The sequence below is a fragment of the Cyphomyrmex costatus genome, unplaced genomic scaffold (assembly GCF_001594065.2).
Source record: "Cyphomyrmex costatus isolate MS0001 unplaced genomic scaffold, Ccosl1.0 scaffold879, whole genome shotgun sequence".
Lineage (NCBI taxonomy): Eukaryota > Metazoa > Arthropoda > Insecta > Hymenoptera > Formicidae > Cyphomyrmex > Cyphomyrmex costatus.
Window position 1 is genome coordinate 8447 of NW_017280462.1, and position 26513 is coordinate 34959.

At 37.6% G+C, this 26513-nt stretch overlaps 1 protein-coding gene across 1 annotated transcript; it reads right to left on the minus strand.

The window, feature by feature from the left end:
• Nucleotides 1–10651: 10651 nt before the first annotated feature.
• LOC108781691 (uncharacterized) lies at nt 10652–15832 on the minus strand. Its single transcript, XM_018549746.1, has 3 exons — nt 15394–15832; nt 12077–14786; nt 10652–11960 (listed from the first exon to the last, which is right to left on the minus strand). Exons 1-3 carry the CDS (start codon nt 15830–15832, stop codon nt 10652–10654), a joined length of 4458 nt encoding a protein of 1485 aa, XP_018405248.1.
• Nucleotides 15833–26513: the final 10681 nt, after the last annotated feature.

Genomic DNA, 26513 nt, shown 5'->3' on the forward strand with positions numbered 1-26513 from the left:
TGCCGATGATACTTTGCATTTTTCAGCTGAAGATCGATATTTCGTATTAAATCTTGTAAAACCGATAACTCAGATGTTGGATCATCAACATCTTCTGCGAGCAACATAATAGTTTCGTTTACGCTAGGTCCAGTTACCGAAGACCATGTTCTTAAATGCTCTTGGTTACATACAATAGGGTGAGAGCATATGAAACACTTATTTTCGAAATCGAATTCAATTTCCTCTGGTTCGATTTCGCATTCCATTTGTTCTGTAGACTTGCGCATTCTTTTTTCGGTAACATTTTCTGAACTTTGCGTTTCTCCAACACGTTTTAAAGAGTATTTTGCCCTACAATTCTGATGTACATAAATATCTTGCTTATCGTCAAGTAATTTTTGTAGGTACTCATGCAATCCATCATTTTTTTCTTGAGAAACAGACATTAATGTTTTCAAACCTTTCGCGCCAACTTTATTTACTGGAGATCCCTGGAGAATAGTTACAACTGCACCGTCACCAAAGTAGTGACAAATCGAACAAGAACTAGCAGATACATCCATGATATCTATAACATAAATATATAACAAGATTTCAATCTCGTATGTAAACTAAATAAATCGTAGAAAAAATACAAGAAACATAATTAACATGTTCTCTCACCTGACGAGAATAAATTGTAGTCTCCACTTCGGCTATAGCAATTGTTTTAAAAAGAATCACGTGCAATGCGGCAAATTACACTGCGGCAAATTACACTATAATGAGCAGTCATCCATGGTTAACGTATCCGTGACATTAAAACATACACAAAATCTCAATCTCGTTATTCAACAGGTAAAAACCCTAGAAAAAAAAACAAAACATAATTAAATTGTTCTCTCACCTGACGAGAATAAATTTATTGAAATGTAACACGAACAATTTTTGCACTATATCTACTACACCTTGCGTTCATAACAACACAATTAATTATATTTGTATTACAATAATACCAAAAAGACAACAACAATTAAAACACGTTGTTCCCTATGCGAGGCTAGTTATGGAATGTAAGGTTAAGCAGCATGGTTCGTGCAATGTGCTTAATATGTAGGACTCTCTCGGAGTATAGCATGTAAATCTTCTGCGCTTGCGCGAGAAATTGATGGAGAGATACAGACTGCGAGGCAATTTCAAAACAGAAATGAGTAAAACATGTCATTTTTTAATTTGCTTCACAATCATTTATTAGCAACAAAACCAATAATCCACGTAATTTTTTTGCAGACAAACATATGTAATTTATCATGAAATATAAAATTTTTTAAAAATTCGTACATATTACATGGCAAAATAATAAATATTTTTATATTTGCCGTCACTGGGGGTGGTTTTTAGGGGTTGAAACCACCCCAGCGCACAAATGGACCTCGGATTCGTGATCAGCGACCTCGAAAACCCCCGAGAGAAGATTTCCGAGCCGAAATAATAAATTTTTCTGTAAATTTTTGGTACTGCAATTCGTGGGGGTGTTTTTGAGGGTTAAAACTCCCCTAATTAATTCATTTTTTGAGGTAGGGCTAGGGTTAGTGATGATGAATGTTCCTGAAGGTCTACAGAATACGGAACAACAAGAATTTTTTAAATCGGTGCTGTTTCGCAACTTTTCCACATTTTACAGTTTTTTCCGGCTTATTTACTGGACTAAAGAGGGTTTCGGTCACGCGGAATCGTCAAGAACAGAATTATCGTGGATGGAAATCGAAACGGCTTTCATTAATCGCGTGCTCACTGGCGCAGTTGTGAATGCGAATTATATTGAACCGCGACAATTTCTGAACGATGCGAGAGACATCGTTCTTCATCATGTACGAATCAATCTTCGGAGACCCGCGTGTTTGAAGGTGAATACGATATTCAATAGAGAATTCGTTGCGGATGACAAGAGGTCCGTCAAGAGTATTGCCACGAAGAATCATGAACTGTATGGTGCGTCTGATTTGGATGAGTGGTACAACGAGTATGTTATGAATGAAATTTTAACCTGGAGGAGTTTCAGGAACGTGATAGCGGATGGGTATTATCGCGCATATTGACTTTGATTGTAAATGTAAACAAATTGAATCCTATGCACGCTGGATGTCACGTGAATGTATCTCGACCACAGACTTCTATATCTAGACTGCTACCTCGTATAGTTTTCAGTGAGGTACATAGTCACAAAGCCTATGTACATATATGATACGATTAGAGTATTGTGGAATGTGGATTCTATTGGTTGCTTTACAACAAGGAGGGGCTTTGCCCAATCATTGTACAAATCACTTATATACGTGGACAAGTACCGTAAAAAAGGTTAGGTCTGAGCATAAGAAGTAATAGTAATACTTAATAACAGTTTCAAAAAATTATTAATATGCCGACGTATTGTTGTGTTCTTGGCTGCCGAAGGCAAAGAAACAAGATATCAGCTTTTTTCAGTAAGTAATGGTATTATTATTGAAGTTGATTGATAATGAGTCGGTAGTCCTAACAATATGTCTTATTAGTGAATTGGTGAAGTTGACCAACAGTCAACTTGTACGAGTAATTGATTTTCTTAAAAATTGCCAAATTTAACTGTATTAAGATCCCATTAATCGAGTTATTAACCCATTAAACAACTCGCTATATAATTAACAACTTTAAGATGCGAAAAATTATGGTCACCCATTTAGGTTAAGACTATTGACTTATTATAGAATCAGCATAATATTATATAATTAATACAAATAATTTGAATCAAATGTTGTCTAGATTTCCAAAGGCTAAAGATATTTTGCCCTTATGGATATCGTTTGTTGGAAGAACAAATTGGCAACCGACTGCTACATCGCGAATATGTAGTTTGCATTTTAATAGCAATGACTATTATCGAACACCAAAGAACAGATTATTTTTAAAGTCTGGAGTTTTTCCAAAAAAATATGTAATACTATGTGACGACAAAGAAAATGAAGATCCTTTCAAAATATTAAGTGATAATTTTTGTAAGTGATATCTAATGGCGTTAAAATTTTTAATATGGAATTTATTTGTGATTAAATTTTTGCAATTCTAAATACATAAATTAAATGAATACAGTAACTCTTGCTAAAAATGATAAAAATATATTCTTGTTTTATTTTTGTATAATTGCTCTTGAAACATTTTATATTAGTTAAAATAATGTGTTAATTAGCGCTATAAATAACAGATCAATGTGGTTCAACAATTGGAAATAAACGTACATCTGAGAAATATTAGAAAGCGAGCGTTCTAAGATCCAAGCAACTTGGACAAAATCTTGTAACGAAATTGAGATATTAAGGAAACAATTGCAAGATGAACGTGAATTACATCAGCAAGAACTAAATAAACAAGCAGAAGTATTCTCTAAAATCATGGAAAATGAAAAATCAAAACTCATATCTAAGGTTAGATCTGGACAACAAAAGTTACATATTCTACAACGTAATGTACAACGGAAAGAGCAACACATTAAGAATATGAAGCATTTATTTAATGAATTGAAGAAAAAATTCGAAAATGATACCGATGCACTTCATCTAATAAGTCAAGAGTTTGAAGGTATGGAGCTTAGTCTTTTTGAAAATCAAATAAAAAATAATGCACGGTCTGCGAGTGGTAGAAGGTATTCAGACGAAGTAAAAAGATTTGCTGTGACTCTACGTTATTATTCTCCCCAAGCATATGAATATTGCCGGTTTGTCCTATTTTCTTCTTTGTTATATTTTTTTCATTTCTTTGCATGTGCATGTTGTCTAATTTATGGATTATATTCTTATATCATAAATACAAGCATCATGAAGCAATAAATAAAATTACCATTATGTATGCTATTTATATATAGCGGTATCTTGAATTTGCCACATTCATCGAGCATTAGGCATTGGCATTCAAATGTGAACACTGAACCTGGATTCCTTAAACATATAATTTCATCTTTAAAAAATTTGCCATCGGAGGATAAAGATTGCAGCATGATCTTTGATAGCATGTCATTACACGCCAATATACTTTGGGATGAACAAAATGGGAATTTCTTTGGATGTCCGAACTATGGAGATTCTAATTACGTAGACAAGAGCAACACATTAGCAAATGAAGCGTTAGTATTTATGCTAGTTGCTCTTAATGGTAAATGGAAATGGCCAATCGCTTATTTTTTCAAGAAAAGCTTATCTGGTGCTACACTCGCAGAATTAATTTTAACTGCCTTATCTTTAACGAGTGATAGTAAGTTAAAAGTACGATCTATAACATGCGACGGCGCAAGCGTTAATATAAGTGCATTGAATAAGTTAGGATGTAGCATTTATACAAATAATTATAACAGTATTATCAATAGTTTTAAACATCCTACACAGGATTATAATGTTTACGTTGTATTGGACGCATGTCATATGCTCAAATTAGCTCGTAATGCATTAGCAGAATATAAAAAATTTCGAACTAACGAGGGTAATATTGAATGGCGATATTTAGTTTCTTTGCATCATTGCAGAATCAATTAACTTTTAAATTTAAGAATAACCTAAGTTCGCGATGCATTAATTGGTATTAAAATAAGATGAAAGTCAAATATGCTGCTAAAACACTAAGTTCATCTGTCGCAGCAGCAATTGAATTTTTAAAACAGACTTGTCTTGAATTTCAAGACTCTGAAACTACAATCAAATTTATTAGAGTTATAGATTCATTGTTTGATTTTATGAATTCTAGAAACCCTTTTGGAAAAGGGTCTCATGAACCTATAACTCGAAATAATATAAATACATTAGAACCAATGATGATTGAACATATCAATTATTTATTCTCATTAAAAACTGTAAATGATGATATGCTTTGTACGAGTAACAGAAGAACATTTATATGCGGGATGGCTGTGACAGTTAAATCTATATTATCTGTGGCAAAAGAAATATTTTCAGAAAGAGTGTTATTTAAGTATATTTTGACATATAAATTTTCGCAAGATTTTTTGGAAATATTCTTCTCAATAATTAGAAATAGACATGGCTTCAATAACAATCCAAATGTGTTACAATTTCAGTATGCTATGAGACAAATTCTTTTAAAAAATGATATTAAGAGTTCAACAAATAGTAACTGTTTACATTTAGATAGTGATCCTATTGGCTCAGTTTTCCAATTTATTTGGAAAAAAAAGAAACAAGAAAACGATGCAATTTTTAATAGTATAGATGATGAAAGTGACGATGAAACAGAAATAATTAATGATCGCTCAATATCGAATTATGGCATATTAAAAGAAAATATTTTATTTTATATTGGCGGATACATAATAAAGAAAATATTGTCACAGATAGATTGTGATACTTGTGCCAGCAACTTACAAAAAGAAAAAAGTAATCATTATGTCAATTCAAGTATTTCTTCAAAATTTCTAGATTTTATTAATAATGGGGGTTTAATAATTCCAAATGACAGTGTATTCAAAATTTTAAAAGAAACAGAGCGACAAATTAACATACAAACAAACAATTTTACTAATTTCACAAACACTAATCTTAAATTAAAAGTATTAACTAAAGTAAAAAATTCACTGGCTTTAAACGATAAGATATTTCCAAATTTAGATTGTGAAAATGTGGAAATATTAGAAACGCCGCATAAAATAAAACTAATAATTTTTATAGCAACACGATACATAAAAATACGATTGCACTTTTATTCTAAATTTTATTTCAATGAAATTTTGAAACTGATTCGCAAAAGGCACCGTTTAACAAAGCAAATTTTATTTTCATGTGAGTAAAGTCTATCCAGCTTTATTAACTTTCTGCTATTCATTGCACTGTTTAACAAAGCAAATTTTATTTTTATGTGAGTAAAGTCTATCCAGCTTTAACTTTCTGCTATTCATTGCACTGTTTAACAAAGCAAATTTTATTTTTATGTGAGTAAAGTCTATCCAGCTTTAACTTTCTGCTATTCATTGCACTGTTTAACAAAGCAAATTTTATTTTTATGTGAGTAAAATCTATTCAGCTTTAACGTTCTGTTATTCATTTTGCACCGTTTAATGAACCAAATTTTATTTTCAATAAGTTAATAAAATATATTTTATTGTCAATAAATTATATATTATTGTTACTTCATTTTGTGTATCTTTATTTTAACCAGGTTGAACAAATTTCTCATCCATTGAAGATTCTATTTTCTATATTGCTCTCATTTCATTTAGACATAAAACACTTCCGTCAGAAAAATAGTAAACAGGACTAAGTCTTGAGGGATCACTTGAGTGAGGCAAACCTCGTCTCAAGTGTTGCATCATCATTTTTGAAAGTGTCGTCGGCTTCGACTGTGCCTAGCAAGACTGTGCTTAGCCAAGTTTATCTTGTCATCGAGGACCCGGGCCATTTATATCAGAAGAAGAAGAAGAAGACTTCCATCGAAGTCTTTTGAGAAGTCGAATTTAAACGCTTCAAGTTGTATAACATATCTATAAATTCCTTGGTTAAAGCAGTAATTGATTGTAAGATTTTCTTTTATCACTGTAATATCTAACAAACCATCTTCCATTAATTCCTTCCACTTAATCGGGTTAAAAATCTTTCGAACTTGGTGAATATGGTGAAAATTTTTCTCATAATTTTTATATGAATTGGAACATTTTTTAGAAATACTAAAAAAATATTCGGAAAGTTTATATCTTTTAGAATTTTTCATACATGTAAATTCTGAAATATTTTGAATATTTCTTATCCTATAACTTTAAAAAATATTTTTCTAACTTTTTTAGATTTTATAACACTATCAAAAAAGTAATTATTAACTTTAGGAGCCTCACCTCCAATGTTGACAAAATTAAGCTTATTCGATGCATTTTTACACGAAATGAATGAAATTGACGAATATGGCAAAAAAAGTGTCGCTCTGCCTCGCAAACTTAAGATATTAATTGTTAAGATTAACAGATATTCAGTTTAAAAAATCTTACATTGATGATAGTATAGAGGATTACACAAATTTTCTACTATAAAAACAAATTGTTTTAAAAACACAAAAATTCTCTACTAATCTATTTTAAAGATATTCTGCTTTAAAAACAAATTATTTTTTGTATAATTTTTGTTTTTACAAGAGAATTTGCTTTTATAAATACCTAATTAAAACAAATTTTTTTTACTATAAAAATAAAAATAATATAGAAAATAATTTGTGCTTTTAAAACAAAGATTTTGTATCTTTAAAACAGATAATTTATTTTTAAAGCACAGAATTTGTTTTTGAACCAAAAAATTTGTATGAATAAAGTAAATTGAAATAAAAAATGTTCTAGTCTTATTTACATGGTATCATGTCTTTCTATGCTATCAACATGAGAGATTTCCTAACCTGAATCTGTCAAATTTATGAACACTATCTCATGTCAGCTGTTGATCATGACGGCCATCTTACATTCCTTAATACTTCAACCTTTCCCTCTCCATGATGGCTTAGTACATAGATTTTTCGGTCAGCCATATAAAGAAGCTAGTAGTCTAGATATAGAAGTCTGTGATCTCGACGTATCAGTTTGAAGAGAGCGACTGTCAATATAGAGTCGTTTGATAACGCCTGTTTCGCATGGTCTATAGTTGCCGCATTATATTCTGCATCTAATAATGCTAGTAGAGTGTCGCAATATTCTCATTACTTAGAGGTGTTACGGTTGGAAGGTATTGAGTTCCCTGTAACCTTGAAGCAGATCACGAAATTCCAATATTTGAATGACATTTCCGTAAACGTGTTTGTCGAGCGAGAGAAAAATGGAAGGAAAAGTAATGCAGATAACGATACGATGGTCGTACCTCTTCGTGTGACAAAAGAAAAACGAAACAAACACGTGAATCTGTTGTATATTGAAAATTTGCAACATGATCACAATGGCGTTGGACATTTTGTATTGATTAAGAATCTGTCTAGACTTCTCAGTTCTTAATTGAGCAGGAATTCCAACAAGAAGTACATCTGTGAAAGGTAAGTAAGGATAAATCCGTTTTTAATAATGGAAAATGGAACTGAAATTTGAAAGTGTTATTGTTTTCTTACAGATGTTTGCATTACTTCTCATCGAGTCATAATCTGTTTCGTCATGATATCGATTGTGCAAGGATGAACGAATGTACTGTTACGTTGCCTAATGTTAATGATAAGTGGTTGTCGTTTTGTAATTACAACAGAAAGAAGCGACTTCCCTTTGTGGTTTATGCCGATTTGGAATGTATTTTGGAAAAGACAGGAATTGACGATGAGCGTATCTCAAGATTTACCTATCAACATCACAAAGTCTTCAGCATTGGATATTACGTACGTTGTCAGTTTGACGAAAGTATGTCCATGTATTCATTTTGTCGTGGAGCAAATTGCGTAGAATGGTTCGTCGACGAACTGTATCTGTTGACGCATCGCGTAAAGTCTCTTTTCGTAAGAAATACGGCTATGAATCAGTTTACGACTCAGTAATGGAAACAATTTGTAGACGCGACTTATTGTCATATTTGTGAAAAATCGTTCGAGATGGAACAAAAACGCGTACGTGATCACTGTCACATAACCGGACGTTACAGAGGTCCCGCGCACGAACATTGTAATGTAAATTATCAAGAGTCATGTGTTATTATTCCTATATTTTTTCATAATTTATCGGGTTACAATGCGCATTTTATTACAAAAGATATAGCTAACAGATATGAAGGAAATGTGTATTTGTTACCGGCAACGAAAGAGAACTACATATCGTTCACGAAATACGTGAAAGATATAGCAAGTGGATTGTGGAAAGGTACAAAAACCATGCAATTACGTTTTGTTGACTTGTATAAATTTCTCAGTTCTAGCCTTGAGAAATTGGTGTCTTATATCGACAAGAGTAAACTGAAAATTACGCGATCGGTATCCCAGTGAACAATAAGGCGTCTTTAAGACGCCTAAAAGACGTCATAAAATTCTGTAGGACGTCCGAAAAATTTACTAAAAGGCGTCTTTAAAGCGTCTTTAAGACGCCTTATGTCTGTCTTTTAGTAATCTTATTACACGTCTGTCAGACGTCATATTAGACATATTTTAGACATTTTGATGGATGTCTCTCAGACATTCCTTATAATGGTCTATAAGACGTCTTTGAGACATTCTACAATGTCATTGTTCAGACATTTTTCAGATTAATTTTGGACATTACAATTTTTCTGGATTAAATTAGGTTATATTGATAGAGTTTCGATATACACACACACACACACACCGCCAGTACTATGAAAATCTAATATTATCTAATATTATCTAATATTATCTAATATTATCTTATTCTTGTTCTGCAAAATGTCTTAAACAGATATGTCCAAAAGATATCTTAAAAAAGATGTCTTTATAGGATTTGACTAAAAGTCGTCTTTAAGATATCTTTTTGTAAAATCTTAAAGTCGTCCTGGAAAGGACGTCCAAAAGACGTCTTAAAAAGAATTGTCTTTAGGACTTGGCTAAAAGTTATCTTAAAGATGTCTTTTTGTAAACGTCTTAAAGTCGTCTTTTTTAAGACGTCTTTCGGATTGTCTGTTAGACATTCATGTTCACTGGGTATTTTTCAATCTGGATGCACAAGATTTTGATTTTCTTACGCGCAAAGGAGTATTTCCGTACGAATACGTTGACAGCTTCGATAAGCTCAACGAGACGAGTTTACCACCGCGTGAGGCGTTTTACAGTTCGTTGACCGACGAGGACGTTTCCGACAACGATTATCGACACGCGACTGATGTGTGGCAACGTTTTGGCATTAATACTCTAGGTGAATATAGTGATTTGTATCTGAAAACCGATGTACTTCTATTGGCGGATGTGTTTGAAAATTTTCGCGACACGTGCATGGAGTGTTACGGATTAGATCCGGCCTATTATTGCACTCTGCCGAGTTACGCTTGGGATGTTATGTTAAAGTATACCAATATTACATTCGAATTACTTACTGTTTTGCTATCGGGACTGCTTTCGAAATTCTACAGCACGTTCCCGAGCCTTTTTTGTGAGCTCAGGTCCAAATAAGGAAAACACACTTGAAACGTAATAATAATACTATACACTTTATTTAGAGTGCCAAATACATGTTGTATTGGATTTCTGAACGTGAAGAATACAATAACTTATTGTTTAACTTTCGTTTGAGAGATTGTGTGAATGACCGCCTGATTAATTTTATTATCGAATGCACTTTCCGTCGAACTGCAAAAGGCTTGAGAGACCTTCTAACAATTTCGCGGACCACGTTACTCGAGCGGCACGTGGGTTGGAAATCGAGAGTTGCCTTTAAACGTACATACGACCGTGCGATTCAGCGCCGCAGACACAAGTGGTTAGATTCGTCCGGAAATCGCCGAATCTCGGAATTTGCGATTTGTGAGTCACACGTGAACGCTTCGCAAACTAAATAACTACAACTGATTATCCTAGTTCGATACATCAGGTTTTCTCTGATTAGATACCCAAACATAGCCCCCGCCTTGCGACGTACAAGTCGCTAAGAAGTTTCTTGGGTATCGGTACTTATATATATAATATTAATTCTAAAGAACCTTAAATCTATCTAGCCATCCTGGAGAATCCTCACTGATTGGGAACACTGGGCGGAGAATTTAGTATTTCATGCTTGTTCAAAGTCAATTGGCAGGAGGGCCAATTTTGAAATAGGTCGTTGATACATCCTTTCGGCTGTTTTGACTGTCACAACGCGTGTGAGACCGTCATTTCCAGGATGACATTGTACTACCCTAGCTAACTTCCATTTTGTGGGTGGAAGATCATTGCTCCTTAATAAAACAATTTGTCCAAGTTTTATGTTGGACGAGCGATTTTGCCATTTGGAGCGGTGCTGACACGAGCGAACATAATCATCCACCCATTGTCGCCAAAAGGATTCAAATATTTGCTGCCATAATTGCCAGCGTGATAGTCGATTACTTGGTACGTCATACATTGTTTCTTGCGGCACCGCACTCATGGATCTGCCTATCAAAAAATGCGCTGGAGTCAGAGTATCAAGACTTTCTACATCTTCACTCAAAGGTGCTAAAGGCCGCGAATTTAGGCAAGCCTCGATTCTACACAGTAGTGTACTAAACTCTTCAAATGTAGGAGTGCTAGTAATTAAAACCCGCTTAATATGATGTTTCATGCTTTTCACTGCTGACTCCCACACTCCTCCAAAATGCGGTGCCGCTGGTGGAATAAAGGACCAGCTAATTTGATCACCTGCCAAGCGCGCATGGAAGGTAGGATCAATAATTGCAGATTGAAACGCTTCGCGCAAATCTCTGTCCGCTCCCTTAAAATTACGCCCATGATCGCTGTACATACATCTTGGCAACCCACGCCGTGAAGAAAATCGCTGTAATGCCGCAATGAATGCCTTCGTAGTATAAGCGGTCACTAATTCTAAATGTACTGCTCTCGATGCCAAGCAGACAAATATGGAAACATAAGAAAGCTGCGATCGCGCACCTCTGCCACCTGACATTTTGACATGGAATGGCCCGGCATAATCCACGCCACAATTCTCGAACGCAAACCCCGGAATCTCGACACGGACAGATGGTAAAGAACCCATAATTTGAGTGGGAGCCTCTGCTCGCATTCTAGCACAAACTACGCAATTATTTACAATAAATTTGACTATCTTTCTCGCCTGTATTACCCAGAACGTTTCTCGTAAGGTACTCAATGTGTGTGAGATACCTCCATGAAGACTACACTGATGTGGATGCATGACGATAAGTCGAGCGATATGGCTTTTCTTTAAAATAAATGGATGCTTGGCTGCCATTGGCAGTGAGCTTTGTGATAGTCTGCCTCCAACGCGCAACAGGCTATCATTATCCAAAAATGGATTGAGCCGACGTAAAAGAGGCTTCTTGATGAGAGCTTTTGGTGTGGCTTTAAGTGGCGAAATCCATCTGAGGAAGGACGATTAGATTCAAGCAGAGCGATGTCTTCAGGGAAATATGCTGCTTGATAGATCGATACCCATCTGTTTTGGGCGAATCGAATTTCTACAGCTCCTATGAGTGACCCCAACTGGTTATGCCTGAATGGATAGTGAGGTGATAGTAGTAAAATACGAACCGTGATACGCAATAGACGTAACCAATCCGAAAAACGAGATGCTACATCATTTTCATAGTCAATACTGATTGTCGACGCTAATGCTGTTGGCTGTCTCTCTGCCTCGGCCGCGTCGAAATCTCGTGGCTCATATGCAGGCCATTCAGATGACGTTTGATTTAACCAGGATGGTCCGTGCCACCACAGAGATGAAGTCAAAAGCTGCTCTGGTTTCATTCCTCTAGATGCTAAGTCTGCCGGATTTTCTGATCCAGGTATATATCGCCAATTAACTTCTGGTAATAAAGTATGCACCTCTGCCACACGATTGGCGACAAAGGTTTTCCAATGAGATGATTGGACCTTGAGCCATGCTAAAACAACTCCGGCATCAGTCCAACAGAACCTAAGGGTTTCTTTGAATTCCTGCAATGAACTTAACTTCGAGATCAGGCGAGCCAACAGAATTGCACCACATAGTTCCAACCGTGGGGTAGATAGACGCTTTATAGGTGCAACTCTAGTTTTGCTCATTAACAGAGCAGAATGGCATTCTCCGTTTTGATTAATAATACGAACATATATTACAGCTGCATACGCTTTATTTGAAGCGTCTGAGAATCCATGTAATTCTGTCTGAACCGTGGTAGATGTAGTGCCTATCCACCGAGGCAGTACAATATTATTGACAAGGAATAGAGAGTGATAGAATTCGGACCATTCACGTAATAAACGTCCTGGAAGAGGTGAGTCCCAATCAAGACAGTGGGACCATAAAGATTGCATGATAATCTTTGCGGTGATAATAATGGGTGATATCCATCCTAAAGGATCGTACAATCTCGCAATAATGGATAAAATTGAGCGCTTTGTGTATTGTTGGTCTGACAGAGGCTCACAATGCACTGTGAATTTATATTCGTCTGATGACGGACACCAAGCAATACCGAGTATTTTTAATGAATCGTCTGGCTGTAGTTTTTTGCTACAAGCGAGCCCAAAATTACTTTCAACAATATCGTCAAGTAATTCTGATGAATTACTTACCCACTTCCTCAATTCAAATTTACCTTGTTGGAGAAGACCTATCAGCTGATCACGAATGCGTTGAGTCATCTCGATAGTGTCCGAGCCAAAAAGACAGTCGTCGACAAACGTATTGTTTAACACAACTGATTTTCCATATGGATACTTGTCACCTTCGTCTTGTGCAAGTTGCTGAAGAACTCGCAACGCTAGGAAGGGAGCACTTGCAGTTCCATAGGTAACAGTAAGTAATTGAAATTCCGACATTTCCTCTGAGGTGGAAGTTCGATAGAGTATACGCTGATAGTCGATATCTGCTTCATGCACTAGTATTTGCCTGTACATTTTCTCGATATCTGCGCAATACACATATCGATGAATCCTCCAACTGGTGAGCAATAATGGTAGATCTGCTTGAAGCTTTGGCCCAGTCATCTGAAGATCGTTTAAAGAGATCTTGTTCGATGACGGTGCTGATCCATTAAATACAACTCGTAATTTTGTAGTAGAACTGGATTCTTTAATCACATGATGATGTGGTAAATAGACGATCTGCTTGCGAGGTTTAAGGGTCGATGCGAGTCGCATATGACCAAGCGATTGATACTCATGAAGAAATTTGTCGTATTCATCTCGCTCTTGCGGCCGCTGCGATAATCGCTTTTCCATCGCGAGTAAGATACGTTCTGCTCGATACCGCGTATCTCCAATATTGAGAGGAGGAGGGTTTCTGAAAGGGATGCGTACTACGTATCGTCCGTCTGAGGTCCGCGAATGGGTTTGACGGAAGTACGTTTCACATTGTACGTCTTCTTCTGACATGGGGTGAAAGGATTCTACCTCTTCAACTTCCCAGAAGCGCGAAATCAATTTACTTAAATGATCATACTGCACAGAATGAGCATGATTAGTATGAATCACTTCTATCTGAGATGATGGATTGCCAAGAGCACCGAGAATAACCCAGCCAAATATTGTATTTATAGCTACTGGTTCCCCAGTCCGTCCGCGACGTATTCCATTGCGCAGCACATAAGGATAAATATCTGCACCGATTAACGCATGAATTTTTGTATTATCGGTGGGACGTTCATCTGCATAGTCTAAATTGCGAAGATGTTCCCAATCTGCTATTGGACGATGAAACCGAGGTGTATAAGACGTTAAACTATCAACTATTAAAGCATCCGTAGGTAATCTCGGCTCTGTTTGTCTGACAGGCGATATTGTAACAGGCATGATACGTTCGATACGCTTAGAAGATGTTCCGCCAACTACACTGATGGAAGCTGATATTGGGAACGTCTTTGCACCTAACGCATTTGCGAGTTCTTTTGTTATGAATGTATGCGTCGATCCAGAGTCTAGAAGTGCTCTGATTTTGAAAATTCGATCTTTAGCGGAAGTGACAAGCACCCACGCTGTTGATAATACTACTTGACTATATTTTGATTCAATTGAGAAATGTGAATTTACGAACGTTTCATCAACTGTTGAATCTCTGGAATCTCGAGACGTACTCGGAATATCACCATTAGATTGGGAGCTTGTCACTTCTTTCGGATTTTCCTTCGATTCCGAGATTCTATGGAGAAGAGTATGATGACGCTTCCCGCATGTGTAGCACAAATGTTTGCTAGAGCACGCTTTTCCTACGTGCGTTGTAGTTAAACAATTTAAACATACTTTATTTTTTCACGCATATTTGTTGCGTTCATCAATTGATTTTGATATAAATAATTTACATTTATGCAGGTAGTGCGTTTCCGTGCATAGGGAGCACTGAGGTGGGGAGGCTTCTGCGAAATGTGTTTGAACTTTTGAACTCTGCATTTTCATTCGTAACAGCTCGGTCAGGATGGGAACCCGCAGCTTCGAAAGCACGAAGACGTTTATTCATAAAGTCTATTAATGATTGGAAATTCTTATAATATTCCGTTTTATGCGCGTGGAGTTCCCACGCTTCCCGTGTTGTTCGATCAACCTTTTGAAGTGTCATAAATATTAATATATCGTCGAATAATTGTTCATACGGACGCCCGATATTTTTAATCGCATCGACCGATTCTGTTATTTGATCTACAACTCGACGTAATAAAATAGTTGAACAATTATTCATGGATTTGACAGAAAATAGTTGATTTATATGCGCGTTTAGAATCGAGCGTTCGTTCGCATATCGACTTTGAAGTCTGTTCCAAGCTAGTGTAAAATTAGCTGCAGTAATTGTAATATTTTTCAAAAGTTGCGAAGCCTCACCATCCAAACATGACTTTAAATAATGAAACCTTTGAAGATCGTCATAACCATCATTTTGAAAGAGTGAATTAAAGTAGTCGGAAAATGAGGGCCATTCTTTATACGCACCAGAAAATCTCGGTAACACTACATGCTGTACCTTAACTCTATTAGCAGCCGGAGACCGAGCTTCTGGAATAACGCCGACTCCGCCTAGTGGTTGTTGACTGGCATTTGGAATTATTTGGATCGGAGGGCCGAACAATTTCAACTTTGCCTCTGCAACCGCATCAAGATATAACAGCTCCATTGAATCATAAACTGCGTCTTGTAGATACTGGCTGGTGGATCTAGTGTCCAGTTGCCGAATCTCCACATGAAGCTTAATGCAGCATTTCCAGTTTCTGTCCAAATAATCCAGACGTGACTGGAGTTTTGGCCTTTCGTCAAGATCTACCATTGACAAAATTACTCGATTAAGAGATGCAAATCTTGTCTCCTGTTCGATGATACGATTCTCTAGTTCCGTTTCGACGTGTGATGTAAACTAGTAAAGGCGTCTTTAGTTCGTTCTGATGCGAATGTTATTGTCTGTTTGCGTCTGCACGCAGATATTTCACAGGGAAAATGAGCCGGTTTATCGTCGTAAACTACAGACGTATTTCTTGCTATCGAAATTGATACGTATAATCACTTGCGGCAGCGCGTCGATGTAAACACTCGCGTTGTCGTTTTGATTCTAATTTCCACTCTCTTCACGAATTGTGATGGGTGGGTCTCGGCAACACACGTGACGATTTGATTGGATCACTGGTGCTGCGGCACACTGCTGCCGATCCCCTCTCGTCGCGGCATTCCTCACGAAAGCAAGAGTTTAATAGAGACAATGGAACTTTCGAACTCCAAAATTTCACGAATAGTCCAAGGTCCACTATATTGTGTGTGTCGAAAATGCGATCAATTCGCCGTGTGCAACTTTAATCGCACCACTTTTGATTTTAAATTTCTCCTTTAAATGTATCCTGGCAGGATCGCCATATGTTTTGCTATCGGGACTGCTTTCGAAATTCTACAGCACGTTCCCGAGCCTTTTTTGTGAGCTCAGGTCCAAATAAGGAAAACACACTTGAAACGTAATAATAATACTATACACTTTATTTAGAGTGCCAAATACATGTTGTATTGGATTTCTGAACGTGAAGAATACAATAACTTATTGTTTAAACTTTCGTTTGAGAGATTGTGTGAATGACCGCCTGATTAATTTTATTATCGAATGCACTTTCCGTCGAACTGCAAAAGGCTTGAGAGACCTTCTAACAATTTCGCGGACCACGTTACTCGAGCGGCACGTGGGTTGGAAATCGAGAGTTTCCTTTAAACGTACATACGACCGTGCGATTCAGCGCCGCAGACACAAGTGGTTAGATTCGTCCGGAAATCGCCGAATCTCGGAATTTGCGATTTGTGAGTCACACGTGAACGCTTCGCAAACTAAATAACTACAACTGATTATCCTAGTTCGATACATCAGGTTTTCTCTGATTAGATACCCAAACACTTACCGATATCGATATAGTGTTATTTGTAGAGCGCGGCATACGCGGTAGTTTAAGCCAATGTTCGAATAGATATGCGCATGCTAATAATGCGTACCTATCGTCATATGACCCTTCGCAACCCTCTACATATCTTATATACTGCGATATTAATAATCTATACGGTTGGGCGATGATGGAACCATTACCATTCAGAAAATTTTAATGGATCCATAATGTCGACAGTTTTAACGTAATGTCGGTACCGATAGAATCTGACATCGGTTATATTTTAGAGATCGATCTTGCATATCCGAACTTGTTGCACGACTCTCATGTTGATCTACCGTTCTGTCCTACGAAGGAAATACCTATTGGAGGAAAACGTTACGAAAAACTTCTAGCTACGCTGCACGCTAAGGAGCGTTATGTCATTCACTATTGCAATTTACAGCAATGCATTCGACATGGTTTGGTCGTGACGAAAATTCATCGGATATTAAAATTTGCGCAATCTAGATGGCTTCGAGGATATATAGAGTTAAATACGCGATTTAGAATGCTCTCGAATAACGATTTCGAACGGAATCTTTACAAATTGATGAACAATGCTGTATTCGGAAAAACAATGGAAAATGTGCGCGATTATAAAGACGTACGACTTATAACATACTGGAACGGAAGATACGGTTTAGAAGCGATGCTAGTGAAACCGAATTTTTGCAGTAGGAGTATCTTTTCTGAAAATCTGGTAGCCGTTGAATTACGTAAACTCGAGGTAATGTTGAATAAACCGATATACGTTGGTATGTGTATTCTCGTCCAAGATTCGTTTGTATGAATTTCATTACGAGTACATGTTGCCATTGTATCGCGACAATTGCATGATCATGTACACTGACACAGACAGTTTGATATATTTGTTGACGTGCGACAACGTATACGAGGATATGAAGTGTAATATCACGAAATTCGACACGAGCGATTACCCTGAGGATAATGTATACGGTATTCCGCGTTACGATAACGTTTGACGATTATATTCAATGTTTGCTTGACGCGAACGAACAATCGAGGCGTCAATCGCGCATACAATCGTCGTTGCATGAGGTGTACACGATTTCTGAAACTAAACTTGCTCTTATTTCATACGATGATAAACGATACATCTTACCAAATTTAATCGGAACTCTACCCTGGGGACATTATAAAATACCAAATCCCTAGAACACACTACAAAATACCCTTACATTAACATGCGTTACAATACCTTTATATTAATATGCGTTATAATACCCTTATATTAACATGCGTTTCATATGTTTGAATACACTTATAAAATACCCTTTTATTAATTAACATGCGTTTTTATTTCGTGATTCTCGCATACCTTTTATTCATTAACATGCGTTTTTATTTTGTGATTCTCGCATAATATTATATCTTTATGTAAGATGCGTTAAAATTGCACGAATATTATATGCCTCTGACACACTTATAAAAATACCCATAAATTTTTATTGTGTGATTCTTACAAGTTATTATATCGTTATGTAAACAAAACTTATTGGACATATTGCAAAACAATTGCTTATGTAACGTATGTACTGTATTTTATTATTCAATAAATGCACACTTTACAAAAACGACTTATTGGATATATTATTAAAAAAAAACAATTCCTCATGTAATGTATGTGTATGTACTGTATTTTATTATTCAATAAATGCACACTTTACAAAACATCAGCTTTATTTATCCATGAATTATATGAAGTGTTCATGCCTAACCATTTCACGTATACTTCGTTGCCTCGTTTGTGTAATACTTTCTCTACAAGATAGACGTTCGGATTGGACACTCGTTGATATTCGTATATTCGTAAAAACCACCGGATATCGACTTTCCTCGATAATCTCTCAGCAGATACGTTGCAGGATTCGTACGTTGCGCTTTGGCGATGTAAAAGATCTCGGTGGACCAATTTGGTGTGTATACTTTTTCAAAAATCGTTTTGAATTTACTAATACGTACTGGTTCGCCTTTCTTGAATTTCATCGAAGGAGCAATTTTCACGTGACTGTACACCGTCGACAAGAAACGTTTTGCAACGGGAAGTGTAACGTCTATCGGGCGCATTGCAATGGTTCGATATCTACGACGATTATAATTTGACAGTAGACGCGGCAATTCGTCGATCCATTTGTACGTGCCGTTCAACGTGAATACTTTCCACATGTTATTTTTGAGAGTACGGTTGAATCGTTCCACTACCGACGCTTTCATTACCGAATACGTAGAATAGTGATTTACGTTGTATTTCTGCAAAAGTTTCTGCACGGTGGCGTTGTAGAATTCCTTTCCTTGATCCGTCTGCAGATTCGGCGGGTATCGTTTGTCCTCGCAAAATATTTTGGATAACGCCGCTGTTACGTCGCTTCCGCTCTTGGTTTTGAGTGGTAATGCCCACGCGTACTTACTCAAAGCATCGATAACAGTCAAAATGTAATTACAACCTTTATTCGATCGCGCATAAGGGCGCATCTCAACCACATCTGCTTGCCATAAATCGTCACGACCGCGCACAATAACTCGCCGTCGCTGAAAATTTCTCCGCGCGGGTGCGTGAAGCTCCTCCACGAGTCTCCGTTTCTCGACACTCATCTCCTGCCGTTATGACATTACGCAAGCTTCATGCGTGTTTTTTAAATTACACTTACTTTTTAATTACAGTTACTGCATTTTCCACGTTAATCACTTTTTAATTTTATCGCGCTTTCCAGACTTCGACATATCATTATCAATTTATGATAAATCCGGTCTCGCGAAGCACCTCAATTATTGATAGAATTTCGTTGAGCGTTATTGCCAGCGCTACGGGAGGCATCGAGCAACTGAAGACGGTCCACTAACTCATTCGGATCGTCACAATGAACGTAATCGACTTTGTTGTCGGTTACTCTTATAGTCGTAGGCACACCTGCACCCAAACTCATAGTTCTGTGCGCAGATACGAGTGGACCGATAATGTGCTTATATTTGTATCCTTTGTTACTTTTGACAGGCATTTCAGCATTATGGCGACGTCTGTGAGCATTAGTTGTCAACAGTATACTCTTGTATGTTTGCTTATCGTTCTCGGTGTAAATGTCGTCATCGGGAAGTCTCTTGAAAATTAACTCGTACAAACCTCGTGTACCTTTATATCTGTTTCCATCGATTATCATGCTATCGTCTGTTTCAACATTGAATTTTTTATCACCCAACATTGTACCCTTCTCATCGAAATAAACACCGTATACGTGATCGATTTCATTTCTCTTGTCGCCACTCAGAAGAGCATTGATGTATATGTGTCCTAATGGTCCTAGTTGACTATTTAATCTATCGCGACCTTGAGGTGTCCTTAAAACTTCTCTGACAGACGTTTCGAGAGATGGATCAGCATCGTTGGAGGTTTCGAAAACGTCCTCATCCTGTATCGAGGGAACATGAAGTTGCGAATCTATCGACTGTGACATAACGTTCGACGACTGTCCTTTTAACGGAGATCGATTTTGTTTACTTTTTCTGGAAATTGCATCATCAACATCATTATCGTCGTCATTGTCGTTGTCACTGTGCCTACGTTTACCTTTCGACGTTTTTTCACTTTTCACGATATCCGTAATTTTCGACGAATTATCTCGCTCGGTGATATCAACAATTTGTCTCAACGATTCTACGATCGGTTTGAATCTTTTCTCCAGAGCAATTTCGCTCTCCATTATGCCTGTTTTCAACGCTCTATGTTTCTTACGAATCGACGCACGTGTTTTCGCGATCAATTTTGCGGTTCTTTCGCGTTCGGTGATGTTCTTCGTTTCGTCCATACCGTCGCGATGTCACAATAAACACTGTACAACTTACAGAATCGCGAAATCGTCGAAGCCACGTCTATACCTGCCGTTCTGTAATGCATTGTCCTTGTCTATAACCACGAAACCGTATTTGCGTTGCCAACATAGAGAACACAGTGTACAAAATTTCTCGTACGACATATCGGTATTCACGTGATCGTTATAAATGTGTTTCAGATTAGTGCCATCTTGTTTGAATAGAATTAGCAAATTTGCATTGTCGCGTATAAGATGCTTTGGTATTTTCGCATATGTTTGACAGAGATAAAAACAATCGATACTCGCATGTCGACCCATAACGAAGTATTCCCTGATAGTATTTTGCTTGTCGCAGGCTACGTCGTCGAATACGAAAATCGAGTTTGGAAGCGCATCGCTAGGAGGAATAATTATTAGAATACGTCATCATTATTAGAAAAAGCATAGTAACCGATATCATCGATCGATTTCAGCAGCTCTTCGAGATATCGATATTTAGGTTGAAACAAGGATTTCGAGTAAACGTAAACGTTTTCGAAACGTAAACCATGTGGACTCTCGATCAGGCTTAGCAACATATTCGTTTTACCGCAATTGGAAGGTCCGCAAATGATGCAACGAATCGAACTAGGTAGTGCAGGACCGTGTCTGCAATTCTCTGACCATTTCACTCGACATCAGTCGCGTCTTTCGATCGAGATTCGATACTCCTATCGTTCGAGATTGTCGCACGAATCGCATTTGTCGCTCTTTTGACGCGCGTGCGCGAACTTCGATGCGACACGGGAGATTCACGTGCTATTTATACCGCGAACAGACGAGCCTTTCATACAGTTTATCATTTATTGTGACGAGTGATCATTCAACGAAAAAAAAAGAAAAAAAATGTTCATTCTGATAACGAACAAACGTGACATTCTCGCATTTACAGCCGAACAACTGCAATACATACCAAGTATCGTCTTTCTGCGAGATTTTGAAAATTATATAGAGGAATTGTGGGATCGATTACCCGATCATATAAAATCCGATACTGAAGTGATACGTTGTCGTATGTGTTTCGAGCATTATAATCTTCCGAATCAACAAACGCAAATAGACGGTCCACCGCCTCTTATCAAGAATTGTCCCCAATGTCGCGTTGATATGCAAAAAAGACGCGTTGGAATGATACCTGCGCACGACGCAGGTTTACTGAACGCGACGATAAACGCGCTTCAATTTGAATTACACATTCCTGGATACCAATTTTGCGGAACTGGTACACGTCTCGCGAAACGATTAGCTTGCGGCGATCGAGGCATCAATCAATTAGACGCGGCTTGTCGCGAACACGATATCGCGTATTCGCAAAACAAAGACCTCGTCAGTCGGCACAGTGCTGATCGAGCTCTCGCCGAGAAAGCAAAACAGCGTATTACAGCAAACGATTCGACGTTCGGTGAGAAAGCCGTCGCGACCGCCGTGTGGGCAGCCATGAAGGCAAAGTCAAAATTGGGCATGGGTGTGAGAAAAAGAAAACAGTCAAAGAGAACGAGGATTTTATCTGTAGCGAAACGCGGTGGTATCCTGCCAATTTTACCGGTGTTGGGTGCGCTCGGATCTTTGATCGGTGGAGCAGCTAGCGTGGCGAAAGCAGTGGGCGATCGAAAAGCCGCTCGACGACAACTCGAGGAATTACAATGTCACAATCGCGCGATGGAGGGTCGCGGTCTGTACATTGCGCCACACAAACGTGGAGGTCGCGTGAGGAAGAGAACGAAGAGGATAAAAAAAAAACATCATGGAAGAAAACGGTAGAGGATCTTAGATTACCGATCTCCGGCATCACGACGAACGAGCAATTGCGTCGTTCGGCGTATCTTTTAAAATTGCCATTCTTCAGAGGTGTATTCATGCGCGATGCGATGCCCGCGAAACCACGTCGTAACGAGAGCGGTATCGTGTATCTCGACGATTCGACAGCCCCCGGTACACACTGGGTCGCTTACGCGAAGAGGGGAAACGAATCTGTCTACTTCGACGGTTTCGGTAATCTGAGACCACCGAAAGAAGTGGAACAATATCTCGGAGGTAACATTGCATACAACAGGCGATCGTATCAGTCGTACGATCAAAGCATTTGCGGTTAGTTGTGTCTACGGTTTCTCTGGGAGATCGATTGGAAGAGGAAAAAAGTCCTCGTGTGATAGATCGCACTACAATCCGAACAGTTCAGCGGTGGCCTTCGCGCTACGATCATGTCATTGACTCTCTCACTAATGAGAAAAAACAGTGTCCTCGCGGCGAATTACTTCCCCGCTTTGGACTTGAGCGATAGCGAATACGAATTGGGTCTTACGAATTTCGAAACGTACAACACGATATCAAACGTCACCTCCTCGAATAATAAATTCCACTTCGACACCGACGACATTACGATCACGATTCCCGTAGGTTCGTACGAATTGAACGATATCGAAAAGTATCTGAGGACCGCTATAGTTCACAATACACTACCGAGTACTATCAACAATGACGATCTCGAAGAATTAGACGAGATAGATCTAATATTCGAGGATGAAAAAATTATGGAACGAGCGAAATCTGTATTGATTCTTCGCGCGAACGAAAACACCATGAGAAGTGAGATCAAGTGTGAATATCTATTGGATTTTTCCAAAGCGAACAGTATCGGTTCATTATTGGGCTTTTCGTCTCGTATGTTACGACCGAACAAGTGGCACGTATCGGACGAACCGGTTAAAATTATGAACGTGAATATAATTCGCGTTGAGTGTAACATTACCTTGGGCACAGTATACAGTAGCGCAACTCTCTGTCGGCACCTTTGATGTTGGTGAAGCCAAAATTGTAGCGCGCATGCGCAAGTTGAGACATTACATACGGTAACGCCATCTGATCTTTTCTCTCACTTACTCTCTTAGGTTGTCGCACACACCATCGGAATTCTTTTTAACTCTTAATTCTGATTGACTGATTCTTCCGTTATGTTTTATGTTACTGTATTTCTTCTATCCTGTCCGAACCGTAGACTGTCTATAGTCCAAATAATATCTTTCTAAAGCGATGTCTACATGAGATTTGAAGATATTAAAAATTAAGCTATCAGAAATTAACAAATCATAATGGATTGTTGTCCTGGCTTAAAATTTAATCGTAAATTAAATCGCTGTTTAATTTATTGAAACATTAAAGAAATCTGATTATAAAAAAGTATAAAATTAAATTATATAATATATATGTAATTTATAAATTAAAATTAATAAACGTCCCAGGTTAAGACAGTTGAACTATACTGGTTGTTAGATATATGTATATATAAATTTATTATAATAATATAACACTGATATACGGAATATTTCAACTTTACAGAGTCATCATCAGCCGTAATTAAATTGTGAATTGAGTTAAAAATGTTTTTTAATTAATTTAATATATTGTAATTTATAAATGTATATATACATTTACATATATGTGTATGTGTGTGTATCATGTTTGTATGTATATTTACATATAAAGAGAGAATACACAAATTTATAATTACAGAACATGATGAACTTTATTTTAATATGATAAAAAGTTTATAATGTATCTATATACGCATTTTTTTATTTTTTAAGTTTTTTTTACTAGATCTTACTGTAATTATACTCAATCTATAGTCTGGAAAGAAAAAAAGAAAACATATAGAAAAATTAAGAAATTGTTTATTATAAAATCTATACGCAGTTTACATACAAAATCGATAATATGCGATTTTAAACATGCTTATGTATAGATAAATATCACTTGACTTCACTTTATTTTACTTCACTGCACTTCACTTCACAATAATCCACTTCACTTTACTTTTTTTCACTTCGCTATCAATATCTACAACAATTTACAGGACATCACTGACGAATAAAAGCATACGAACTTAATACTGCCGTTACCACCAATTGCTACACAAACACTTCAACGGTTAAGAAAAAGACCGAAAACGAAAACACAAAGAATAAGTGAGAGAAAAGTTCAGATGGCGTTACCGTATGTAATGTCTCAACTTGCGCATGCGCGTTACGATTTTGGCTTCACATAATGAATAGAGTTGCGCTACTGTATACTGTGCCTTGGGTGCGTACAACAACGACAGACCGGTACACACAATACACGAATTCGCGGCGAACGTTCCTCCAGGGTATAAACCATCCGTTACTCCGGCGCACGTCATTTATCTCCCGGTCATCGCACGAAACATTACCGATATAACTGTCCGTTTTACACTCGATAAGTGTAGTGGATCAAAACGGACAGTTGATCGACTTTCGCGGCAAAGAGATATCATATACGACGTAAACGCTAGGAAAACTATGTTCGAGGGTGGAAGATGCTCGTCCTGAACGATTCGTACGACGGAGTGAACGTATCGCAAACATCGACATTGTGGAAGCCATTCAAAAATCGATACGATCGAACGAAAAAACAAAGAAGAGGAGGTCGATTAAACTCGAGAAACGTCGCCTTTCTACGGTCCCTCGGATTCGTCGTGAGAAATGAATCGTGACATCCTGAAGATCGGAGGTGCTCCAATCTTCGACGATCGCATCGTTAAAATAGAGACTCACACTTACAATCCGTACGCTAACACTACATTCGGATACACCGATAAAATACGAATACCAATAACATCAGGTTCTCTACACGTTACCGTGCGAAAGTTCGCTCTACATCGAGGGAAAATTCGTCATAAAAAAGAAGGAAGGAAGTACCAACCAACCACCGAAACTGACGAATAACTGCGTCGCATTCATGTTCGACGAGATTCGTTACGAATTAAACGGAGTTGAAATTGACAGAAACAGAAACGTCGGTATTACAAGCACTATTAAAAATTACATTTCGTTGACAGCTGAAAGAAATAAAACGTTAGAGAATGCAGGATGGAAAATTGCATTTTCTCTAGACTCTTTGCTCGATCGACCAATAACAGCATCTGAAGAGTTTAACTTCTGTGTACCGTTCAACACACTTCTTGGATTTTGTGAGGACTACAAACGTATAGTGATAAACGCCCGACATGAACTCGTCCTGATACGTGCGCGTAACGACAACAATTGCGTTATCACTAGCGACAACGAGGAATTTACACTCACATTATCAAAAGTGCAATGGAAGATGCCGCACGTGATACTGAACGACGTAAACAAATTATCACTCTTGCGAACGTTGGAAAACGGACGATATCTCAGCATGGGATTTCGATCTTGGGATTTGTACGAGTTTCCTCTACTTCAGAGCACGACGAAGCATTCGTGGGCTGTGAAGACAACGTCGCATTTGGAAAAACCACGATACGTGATCCTTTCGCTTCAAACTGGAAAGCAAAACGTACTCTCTCAGGATATTACTCGTTTCGACGCGTGCGCGCTCGTCAACGTGAAACTCTTTTTGAACTCCGATTTTTTTCCATACGATGATATGAATGTGGATTTCGAACGTAATAAAGTCGCAATACTATACGACATGTATGAAAATTTGCGAACTCGTACTACGGCTACGAAAGAAACGAAACTTTGTTATCACTCGCGCAATTTATTTCGTCCGTGCCACTCGTGGTGATCGATTGCTCTCGTCAAAACGAATCTGTAAAAAGCGCAACCGTGGACATTCGTATCGAATTCGAATGTAGAAAAAACATTCCACCGTGCACCACGGCCTATTGCCTAATTATTCATGACAG